This window comes from Pogoniulus pusillus, chromosome 19 (genome assembly GCF_015220805.1).
Source record: "Pogoniulus pusillus isolate bPogPus1 chromosome 19, bPogPus1.pri, whole genome shotgun sequence".
NCBI lineage: Eukaryota > Metazoa > Chordata > Aves > Piciformes > Lybiidae > Pogoniulus > Pogoniulus pusillus.
The window spans coordinates 23,651,744-23,663,027 of record NC_087282.1 but is presented as its reverse complement, the minus strand read 5'-3'; the positions used below and the strand labels follow the sequence as shown (position 1 = coordinate 23,663,027).

At 57.6% G+C, this 11,284-nt stretch overlaps 1 protein-coding gene across 1 annotated transcript; it reads left to right on the top strand.

The window, feature by feature from the left end:
- Positions 1 to 5,582: 5,582 nt before the first annotated feature.
- LOC135183747 (uncharacterized) lies at positions 5,583 to 7,099 on the top strand. The gene is made up of 2 exons (XM_064158931.1): positions 5,583 to 5,981; positions 6,383 to 7,099. The coding sequence occupies exons 1-2, from the start codon at positions 5,583 to 5,585 to the stop codon at positions 6,875 to 6,877; spliced, it is 894 nt and encodes a 297-aa protein (XP_064015001.1). The 3' UTR covers positions 6,878 to 7,099.
- The last annotated feature ends 4,185 nt before the right edge of the window (positions 7,100 to 11,284 follow it).

Below are 11,284 nucleotides of genomic sequence, written 5' to 3'. Positions count from 1 at the left end.
GCACCCCGCAGGGCAGTGCTGCCTGCCCCAGGGGCTTGGCCAGGCTCCATGGGGGCACAGCCAAGCTGCTGAAGGTGCCCCAGGCCCCTGATGGCTCTGGCAGTGCTGAGCAGCCCCAGGCTGCCTGCTCCTGCCCCTGCCTGCTGCCAGCCCAGGCCATGGTGGCAGAGGGCCTGCAGGAGGTGGTGCTCACAGCAGCAGCTCCAGCAGCAGCAGCTGGGGCTGTGCCCTGCAGGAGCCTTCCACAGCTCTGCCCAGGGCTGCTGCCAGCTGGGGCCAGCTCTGGGGGGTTCTTGCCTCCACCTCCTCTACCTCCACTGCCTCCTTCTCATCTTCTAGCTGCCTCCTGAGGCCCTGCGCAGTGCCCAGGCTGTAGAATGTGGGCACCATCGGCTGCCAGCCCTGATTGCCAGAGGGACACTCCGGTGCCTGCCAGGCTCCTGGCATCTGCCCACAGTGGCCAGGGAAGGGCCTGGGTGCTGCCAGGCATCGCCATGGCGACTGCCTGTCCCGGGACAGCCCTGTGCAGCACTGCCTGCCCCACGGCATCGCCATGGCAGCTGCCCCACCCGGTGCCATCACAGTGGGGTCCTCGGCTCAGCTAGATCAGGGGGTGCAGGCTCAGGGAGCAGGCAGTCGGCACAGGCGGTGCAGGCTGTGCGGCTGCAGCCTTTGCCCCTGCCAGGTGCCAGCAGTGCTGGGACCCTGCTCCTGGGCGTCGCAGAGCGGAGCTGCACTGGGTGCTGAGGGAGCGCTGCGAGCACCCCTGAGTGCCACTCAAGCTGCTGCACCATGTGTGCCCTGCGGTGCCTGCTGGTGCTGCGGAGGTGCCTGCTGCTGCTGAGCCTTGCCCCGCTGCGCTGGGCACTGCGCCTGGCCCAGTGGCTCTGTGTAAGTGAGCGCTGCAGGCAGCAGGGTGCCCTGCTGTATAGGGTTAACACTCTGGGGGAGTAACCCTGAACCTGACCCTAGGGGTCTTGGCCTCTCCCCAGGGGTGGGCCACACTCCAGGTGATGGTTAGCCCACTCCCCCCACTGCCTGTGGTACAAAAGAGAGAGGAGCTTCCTGCTCCTCGCTCGCTCCCGCTCAACACACACACACACACTGCATACCAGCACACCACATGGCAGCCAGGAGGCAGAGACACCATCACATTGCTCGGATTGTATCCATTCTGTGATAAATTTCAAAGACAAAAATCTTAAGGTCCAATCAGAATTTTATTAATTACAGAGCAAGCAGGATAAGAGGCAAGAATCAGCGCTGGACGACAAGGGGGAGTCCCCACAATGCCCACTGTCACCGCCGAGCCCCTTCCGGTCCTCCCCTTTTATAGTCAAGGCAAGGTTGGACGTGGCACTTGGTGCCATGGTCTAGCCTTGAGCTCTGTGGTAAAGGGTTGGACTTGATGATCTGTGAGGTCTCTTCCAACCCTGATGATACTGTGATACTGTGATCCTGACCCTCCAAAGGCGGGGCATTAGGGACAGATGGAGTTGGTGGGTCCTGAGGGGGTACATATGGTGGGGGAATTAATGGGAGCTCCTCTTCCCTTCTACCTTTTTCCCTAGGTTTCTCCGGTTCCTCATCCTTCCGTTTTAATGGGAACAGGGAAACATTATTTGCTGGTACTGTTACCCAGATTGCAGCATAATTGCTTTCCTCCTGACTAAAAGGAACCTTTTCATTAACCCATATGCTCAGCTTCTGCCTCACCCAGTCCTCTATAGCCCCGAACACCGGCCAAAATACATTCCTAGATATCTCCTTCCCTCCCCATACAACCACACAATATTGGATCATTTTTGCCTTATCCTTACCCTGAATGTTTGGGTAATATTCCCAGTTTTCTAACATAAATCCTAATGGACTATCTTTAGGTATTGATGGAAGTTTTATGGGAGTTAGGGGCTTGCTCTTCCCGTGTCCCATCTTCTGGAGCGCCCTCAATCAACCGTGTGTGCGTTCACTCGCTTCCCCTCATTCGTGGCCCACGCCCTCGCGGACAGATGGGAACCGCACTACTTGAAGGTCCGCACTCACTTGGGTTAGTGCCGAGCTGCCGGCCCCCCTCTCATACACACACACACACTCGCTGCACCTCCAGGATCCCCGACCCAGACCGAACAGACTCCCTTATATATACTCACGCGTCCTGCGTCTTCGTCCGGACCTTTGTGCACAAAGTTTACAGGGTCTGCCGGCCTCCTTTGCTCTTATTCTGAATTTGGGTTCATCGGTGCAGCGGTGATAGAAGCTGGACTATCCAGGCCGACGATAAACAGGTGGCGGGGCGCCCCCCAGGTAGAGCCAAAGTCCTGTCCTGCAGGCTGCATCCGAGTCACGGCACCAAATTGTGATAAATTTTGAAGACAAAAATCTTAAAGTCCAATCAGAATTTTATTAATTACAATGAGCAAGCAGGATAAGAGGCAAGAATCAGCGCTGGACGACAAGGGGGAGTCCCCGCTCCGCCCACTGCCGTGCCGAGCCGGTTCCGGTTCTCCCCTTTTATAGTCTGCTCGCTGCCGACGACAGGTGCCTCTTTAGGTAAACAAGTACTCTGTGCATGTGCGTTGCTGTTGCTGAGGGGTCTTCTCCTACCCCCTGGTGATCGCTTGTGAAAAAGGCGGGAAATCCTCTCAGGTACTGTGGACCTCTGGCCTGGGCTTCTGGAACTCAAAACTTATTAAAAACCTTCTATTATCCTATTTTTAGTGAACAAAACACATTATCCTCTATCACACATTCCTTTTTTTGTACTTTGCTGTTTTCCCTTCCTTATCCTTTGTAAACTCCCCTACCTCCAATACCTTTTCTAAGTTATTGTTAAACTTTTCCTTTTTAACTTCCAAATCGAGTGAGATTGATTTATTGGGGTGTGCTTGCCTCTCTCTCTCCCTGTATCTAATCTCTATTTTTGGGAAAGGAGGGGAAAGAGGGGAGGGCACTCTATAAATTCTATAAATTGTCATTGGGTCTATTAAATTTGTTAGAGTCTCTGGGAACCTGCATTTGAACCCAAGACACCTGCGCAGCAGCCTGGGCTGGTGGGTGATGGGGCTGGGACGGCCTGGGGGTGGAGGAGAAGCTGGGAGGGGGCACGGGCAGGAGCGTCTCAGGGCAAGGGGGCAGCCAGGCTGCCTTTCCAGTCCCTGCCTCTCTGCCATCTCCCTGCAGAAGCTGCCGCAGAAGCTGTGCCCAAAGAGGGGCTGCGAGCCCCAGGAGGACAGCAGGCAGCAGCAGGAGCTGCCCGAGCTGAACGGCAGAGATGCTGGCGGTGAGTGAAGGAGTGCAGAGGGCAGAGGGAGGGCAGACCTGCACAGGGCAGGCAGTCAGGGCCCTGGCACCGAAGGAAGGAGATTGAGAAGCTGCTGCCCAAGAGGATGTTCATTATCTCCCCTGCAACAGGTGGAGAGGCCCTGAGTGGCAAGGGCAGGGAGGAAGAAGCCCTTCCAGAGCCAAGTGCTCCTGGGCTGGCAGCACAGGAGGAAAAGCCTTTCCCTGCTCGGCAGCTGTGGAAGAAGGCCAAAATCTCTTCCCTCTTCACGAAGCGAAGGCCTGCCCCACAACCAGCTGCTGCCCCACAACCAGCTGCTGCCCCACAACAAGCTGCTGCCCCACAACCAGCTGCTGCTCCACAACCATCTGCTGCCCCACAAGGAGCAGAGCCAGAAGGACCTGCCCCACAAGGACTTGCTCCACAACTTTCTGCCTCAAAAGGACCTGCCCCACAAGGAGCTGTCCCAAAGCTGCCTGCCCCGAAAGGACCTGCCCCACAAGGAGCTGCCCCAAAAGGACCTGCCCCACAAGGAGCTGTCCCAAAGCTGCCTGCCCCAAAAGGACCTGCCTCACAGGGAGCTGTCCCAAAGCTGCCTGTCCCAAAAGTACCTGCCCCACAAGGAGCTGTCCCAAAGAGCCCTGCCTGACAAGGTCCTCTCCAACAAGGTCCTGTCCCACAAGGAGCTGCCCAACAAGTGCCCAGGTTTGCCATCGTAAAGGATGAGTCCTTCACGAAGGAGGCTGTGCAGGAGCTGCTGCCTGGGGTGGTCTGGGAACACCCCTCAGAGATCTTCTGGAAGACCAAACCCCCTAAGGGCCAGGCCGTGGCACACATCTTCATCTTCCAGCGGCGCCCAACCTTCAGACACAGGGCTGGGACACAGACACCCCTGTTGGACCTCTCTCAGGTGGCCCAGAGGCAGGCTGCAGCAGAGCCCTCTGGGCAGGCAGCAGCCCCCAGCCCCCAGGCTGCAGCAGCCAGCAGGCCACGCTCCTTCCATCGCACAGCCCAGGGCATGCGCAGCCTGGGCAGGCGTTTGCTCAGAGCCTTCTGCATGGCACCGAGCCCCCAGCAGTAGCAGGGGGCTCTGCTGGCAGGGCCAGGCCGGGCCCCTGGCGTGCCACCTGCACCCTGAGCTAGTGCCTGGCCTGAGCCTGCCACGAGAGCGGCCCAGGGCAGGCAGCTGCCCTGAGGAGGGCATCCTGCTGCCTTCTGCTGCTTGAATGGCTGTGGCTGCTTTCTGAGTGCAGAGGAGGCAGGAGACAGGCAGGGGCTGGGTTGCTGCTGCTGGGGCAGGGAAACTGCATCAGGTGACAGCCAACCCTGTGCTGGGCTGCAGCAAGAGCAGCGTGGCCAGCAGAGCAAGGGAAGTGATTCTGCTCCTTTACTCTGCTCTCCCCAGACCCCACCTGCACTCCTGGGGCCAGTTCTGGAGTGCCCAACACAAGCAGGACATGGAAGTGTTGGAGCCAGGCCAGAGGAGGCCACCAAGATGCTGAGAGGGCTGCAGCAGCTCTGCTCTGAGCACAGGCTGAGAGAGTTGGGGCTGTGCAGTCTGGAGAGGAGAAGGCTTCCAGGAGAGCTTGGAGTGGCCTTGCAGGATCTGCAGGGGGCTGCAGGAGCTCTGGAGAGGGACTATTGACAAGGTCTTGTCATGACAGCACGAGGAGGAATGGGTTTGAAGTGGCAGAGGGGAGATTTTAAACTGGATGTGGGGAAGAGCTTGGACATGGACATGGACAGAGGCATTGAGTGCAGCCTCAGCAAGTTTGTGTGACACCAAGCTGTGTGGTGCAGCAGCCAGGCTGGAGGGCAGGGATGCTAGCCAGAGGGACCTGGGCAGGCTGGAGAGCACAAGCCATGGGCACTGCAGGGCACCTCTGGTGCCTGAGGGCCCTTTGCTGCCCCCATGGGCACTGCAGGGCACCCCTGGTGCCTGAGGGCCCTTTGCTGCCCCCACGGGCACTGCAGGGCACCCCTGATGCCTAAGGGCCCTTTACTGCCCCCTTCACGCCTGCAGGGCAGAGGAGTGGAAGAGGTTTTTGCACCTTTCCTCTCCCAATCAAAGCACAGAGGCAGAGGAACTTTGGGACACGCAGGACTCCAGGACAGTTTCTGTGCCAGATTTGGTGGCCAGAACTAACCAAGGGGCAATGAGCCCCTGAAGGACACCCCGAAGGAGGAGGAGGAGCTGGAGCTGGATTTCACTGATGCTGGGCATCACCATGGCCCCCAGGGCGTGCCCAGGGGTGTGGCAGGGCTCTGCGGTGGGGCCACGCCCGCAGGCCATTGTGACGCAATGCCCAGAGGGTATTTAAGGAGCTGTGCCTGCCTGGGCTGCCACTCCCGGAGGAGCAGCTCTCAGGAGCAGCCATCCCCTGGGTGCCCTCGGCAGATCCGCGGGTTCCAGGCCTTGCACCAGGCGGTGCCGCGGGAGCAGAGTGCTGAAGCTCGGCCGTCCGGCATGGGGCTGGCAGCATCCTCCCAGCGGGAGGCCACAGCCTCCCTGCCCGCACCCAGCAGCTGCCAGGCTGCGACCCAGACGTGGTGCTGGCTGCCGCAGCCTGCCAGGCAGGTGCTGGGGCTGTGCCGCGCTGCGGGGCCCGGCTCGGGCGGCAGCGCAGGGGCGCAGCAGGACGGAGCAAGCTGCCAGGCTTTGGAGCAGCTCAAGGGCATGGTGCAGGAGATGAAGGAGATGGTGAGTAGGGGACACAGGCAGAGAGGCTCTCGGGTGCTGGGCACAGCTGCAGCATGGCACTGGGGGCATGCAGGAGTGGCCCTGCTGGCCTTGGCTTGATGCTGGCACTCCCCCATCCCAAAGCTCTTGGCCAGCCCAAGCCGTGCCCTGGCTCCCTGCTATGATGCCCATGGAGAAGCAGGCGAGTGCCCAGCACCAGCCCAGCAAGGGGCTGCTGAGCCAGCGGCACAGGAGGCAGCAGGTCAGGGATGGGGGCAGGAGGGAGGCCATGGGTGGGCACAGAGGCTACTCTGGGAGTGAGAGTGCCAGGGCCTGGGGCTGCCAGGGGAGCCAGGCCACAGGAGCTTCACAAGGGCAAGAGCCACTCTGCTCACCCAGCCTCTCCTCACCTTCTCTTGCAGAGTGACAGCCTGATCCAGTCGGTGACACAGCCCTGCCCTCAGGACAGAGTGCCCAGGGTGCCAGCCTCGCCAACTGTGCCCACAGCCAGGCAGAAGGCAGCGGGAGCAGAGGCCAGCACAGGCCAGGCTGAGCTCATGGCGCAGCAGGAGGAGCTGGACGAGGCCAGCCCAGCTGCTGCTGCGCTCCCTGAGGAGGCCACAGCAGTGCCGCTGCAGGCGAAACCTTCTCTGCACAACCTCCGAGCCTACAGAGGACTCCTGTGGGACTGCAACAACACAGTCGTGGGCTTCGCTGACATCTTTGCTCGGGAGCTGGAGAAGAGCAGAGTTGTGGCACAGAGCCTCGGAGTGTGCACAGCAGGAATGACTCCTGCAGCCCCTGCGGGCAGAAGGCAGAGCCAGGAGCCTGTTCTGCACAACCTGCGAGTGCAGGACGGGCTCCTGCTGGACTCCAGCAGCAGAGTCGTGGGCTCGGCTGAGCTCTCTGCTCAGTAGCTGCAGCAGCAGCCAGACGTGGCCCACAGGGTGCAAAGCTGTGGGCAGCCTTGTGGGGACTCCGAGGAATTCCCTGGGCAGGAGATCGTGGCTGGGCTCTGCTTGCTCTGCAGCAGCAGCAGCAGCAGCAGCAAGAGCTGGCACAAAGCTCTCCTGTGCCAAGGGCAGCAGTGGCTCCAGCAGCCCCTCAGGATGCAAGCGAGGGGACCTTGGAGGGGAAGAGGGAGGGGGGAGGGGTCTGGAAGAGGGGAAGAGGGAGGGGGGAGGGGGCTGGGGTCGGGAGCCCTGCTGGACACTTGGATTGTGCCTGGCAGGGGCACTGTGTTTCTGTGCCACCCTGAGTGTGTGCCGTGGGTTGGTATTTGTAAAGAGAGCAGGCAGAAATTAAACTCAAAATCAAATGGGAGAGAAAATACAGAATTCTGTTTGGAGAGAGAACACAGCCACAGACATTACAGAGCAGTTACCATGGCAAACCCCCTGGAAGTTTCCCCCATCCCCAAAAAAACTAAATCTACACTCCCCAGTGCTCCAGTCCTCCTCCCCAACACCTCTGCCAGCCAAGAGGCCTCCTGCTTACATGTGCCTGATAAATTGGCTCCTGCCACACACTCAGGGCAGGAGGAGGAGGAAAGGAGCACGAACTGACCTTGTTGTCAGTCTATAAAGAGATAGCAGAATTATGGCATTGAATAACAATCTTCTAGTCCCAGGAAAATGGTTTTAACCCTATGGCCTTATCCTGGGACATTCCACCCCTATATTCCATCCCATAATTCCTGCCCATCACACCACTCATCTAACTAGAATTAGATTCTCTATACAGTGAACAGAGCCATCCAAATCCTGCATCGTTCTGCTGCTTCCCTTCAGCTGCATCTGTAGCTCAGATCCTGGGCACAACTCTGCTCATCCAATGGGACCTCTCGGATGACATCCACTGCCGAAGACTCAGTAACAACTTGCACATCCTTTAAACTCAAACTGTTCCAGTCCAAACCAAAACTTGCACTTGATCTTGCCACCCTCCTGTGTTGCCCAACATACATGCCCTGGGCTTCCCCCACCAGGAGATAACCACCCCTTGGGCAGGTTGTACCCCACCCAAAGGCAGCAAACACCCATACAATTCTCCAACAAATCCTTTTCACAAACAAAGGAACTCTGTTTCCATCTGCATTGTGCTCAGCAGCACTCAGCACCAAGTTATGGACAGTCCCAGTCCATTCTCACCCAAATCTTTGCAGTCCATGCATCCCAGCAACTGCCCACTGCAAAGTCTCAGTTACTCATTGCAGATTCTCCTGGAGTTCCCAGCACAGTCTGGCTCAGCCCACAGTTGACTCCAATGGTGTGTCTGCACCCCTGGGGCAGTCAGATGGGGCAACTAAGTCCAGTTCATGTCCATTCTTCAAGCTGTTGCTCCACCTTGCTTCTCAGTTATGCAGGAGTGAAGCTCCCTTCATCACAGATGAGTTCCATCTCTCTGTCACAGATGAGTTCCAGTATCTACAAGGGTCCCATGCTTCCACTTGCCTCTTGCACCAGGCCATCCACCACCCCTGAGGGTGCAGTCCTGCAGTTCCTCCTTAGCTGCACAATCAAAGTGAGCCCCCACACCACCAGTCCCTGCCCTTATCTTCCTTCCCCAGTCTACTTCAAATTGATTTAACCTTTCCCGGCACTTTTCCCTCCACCTTCTGAACAGACAACTGAGAAGGAGGAGGTTCTGGTGGTGGACGAGGAGCAGGTGGCAGCATAGGGAAGAGATCCTCTACAGGATGAATGCCACTCACTGCAACCACTGCCTGACCGGCAGCGTCCATCCTCAGCACTGCCTCTACCCTCAGGGTACCCTTGCGGCTCGCCCTGCCGCTTGAGCTCGGCACCAGAGCTGCCGCTGCCGCTAGTGCTGGCTGCTGGTCTGTGCAGAGCCAGGCAGTGTGCTGGGGCAGCAGGGCGAACCCCCTGCCCCTGCCATGCTCGGCACCGCCGGTTCCGCCGCCGTAAAGCTGAGGCTGAGTCGCGGCGGGGGAAGGAGATCCCCAGCGCCGCTCCCCGCATCCTGCCCAGCAGGATCCGCTCCCGGTGCAGGCTCTGCCCCTACAGCCGCAGCCTGCCCGCACACACTGCCCGCGCCGGGACCCCCAAGCACGGCCGCTCCCTCCGCAGCCGCCAGCTCAGCCCCGCACGGGGAGCGGCTGCGCCCAGCCAGAGGGTGGCCCCCACGGGCTCAGCCCGCCACGGGGGCAGCGCTGCCTCCGCCTGGCGCCGCCTTCCACACGCTGCCTGCAGCCACGGGTGCAGGGGAGGCCACCGGCACGGCCGGAGCCGCCTGCGCTTGCACCGCCCGCACTGCCGCCGCCCGCGGAGCCCCATCCCGAGGGGAGCACTCACACGGCTGTGCCTGCTCCGCTCTCCCCCACGCCTCCAGCTCGCCCCGGGCAGGGCCGCTCGGCACCGAGCTGTGGGGCAGCAGCCGCCGTGGCCGCCTCAGGGGCGGGGGTCCCATAGCATCTTCAGCCGCCTCAGACCTTTCAACTCGCTGCTCGCCGCTTCCTTCTCCCCCCTCCGCCCCCCAGGAGGGTAGCGGCTCAGCTCCCCAAGCCTCCCAGCTCTCCATGCCAGCTTCACTAAGAGGCAGCATTTCCCCTGAGCTCTAATTCTGTGTTTTTCTCCAGCTCAGTCCTTGCACAACCATCTCCTGCCCCGTGCGGGACACCGAGATGCTGCCCTGGGTTGGTATTTGTAAAGAGAGCAGGCAGAAATTAAACTCAAAATCAAATGGGAGAGAAAATACAGAATTCTGTTTGGAGAGAGAACACAGCCACAGACATTACAGAGCAGTTACCATGGCAAACCCCCTGGAAGTTTCCCCCATCCCCAAAAAAACTAAATCTACACTCCCCTGTGCTCCAATCCTCCTCCCCAATGCCTGTGCCAGCCAAGAGACCTCCTGCTTACATGTGCCTGATAAATTGGCTCCTGCCACACACTCAGGGCAGGAGGAGGAGGAAAGGAGCAGGATCTGACCTTGTGGTCAGTCTATAAAGAGATAGCAGAGTTATGGCATTGAATACCAATCTTCTAGTCCCAGGAAAATGTTTTTAACCCTATGGCCTTGTCATAAAGAACAGGCACAAACTGGTGTTCATGCAAGTTAAGGCTTTAATAAAGTTGCAGGACTCAAGCAATGTACAGGCCTGGGTGCAAGGAGAGACTCTGCTCTACCCCAACACACCCCCTTTGCCTTCAGCTCTCTCTTTTTATCCCCTATTCTATTCCATATTTACTAAGTTCTAAGAAAAGGTTGGGTTTTCTTTATCAGTCCTTAGGAATGGGAGATGTCTCTTCCACACAGGCCTCCTTTTATCCGGTGGTCCCTCTGGGAATCTTTGATGAAGTAAGGGGTCTTGCTTAAGTGTCTTCCTCATGAACTTCAAAGTCCTGGTTCTTCTATTTGCTCATACAGGAAAGGTGGCACCAGGAGGAGTGCATTGCCATTTAAATATGCAAAAGACAATCTCTTCCACATGCCTCCCTCCTTCGCCAATCTAATTACTCTTATCTTTAAGCTTATTGAGATGGTGGTGCAAGCAGGAATGCAGTTCCATTCAACCCCCCCTTCCTCCTTGTCTGTGACCTCTTGCCACGAATTGATCAGATCAAACATATGATTCTAGATATTTCTCACAATCCCCCATTTGCTTTTTGATCAGATTGATTCGTGTTTTAGCTTCAAATCGGGCAACTACTTGCTCTAGAGAGTTTAACTCTCTATCTTTCCTCCTTTCTTTTATCGCCTGAACAATCATTATAGTTTGGGGTTTGGTTCTCTCTTCTGGGTTATGGGGTACAAGGGTCACTTGCATTCCTTGCACAACCATCGTGATCAGTCTTACAAACCATGGAATGAGACAAGGTACAATTAATATCACAATCAGCACTCCCCCTCCCACTAAAGCAAATTTACTCTAATTATTCTATTAAGCATATACATTGGGGTTCCATATCCCCAAGATCCATCTTCTGCCCACATTGCAGGGTCATAATAGGCAATGATCTTTTCAGGAGGCCACTCGTTGTCTTTCCAATTTCCTATTTGGAGATCCCTCCTGGCCCTTCTTGGCTCGTCAGTCTCAGTGGACAGCTGTTTGCCTAATCTTACTCCCTTGGAGACAGGCAACAGGAAGAAGCTGGGTCTCATTGTTCCCAATCCAATAATATCCACCCAGGGCTGGCCACCCATTTATGATTTTGCTACCATTTTACCATGTAACCCCCTTCACATTCCAAATTCCCTATAAATTGACCATTACCCAGTCTCTGCCAGCAACTTCTTCCAATTATATTCATTTGTAGGACCCCCTGGTGCTTTCTGTTACCTCTCTCCACTTTCCAGGATGT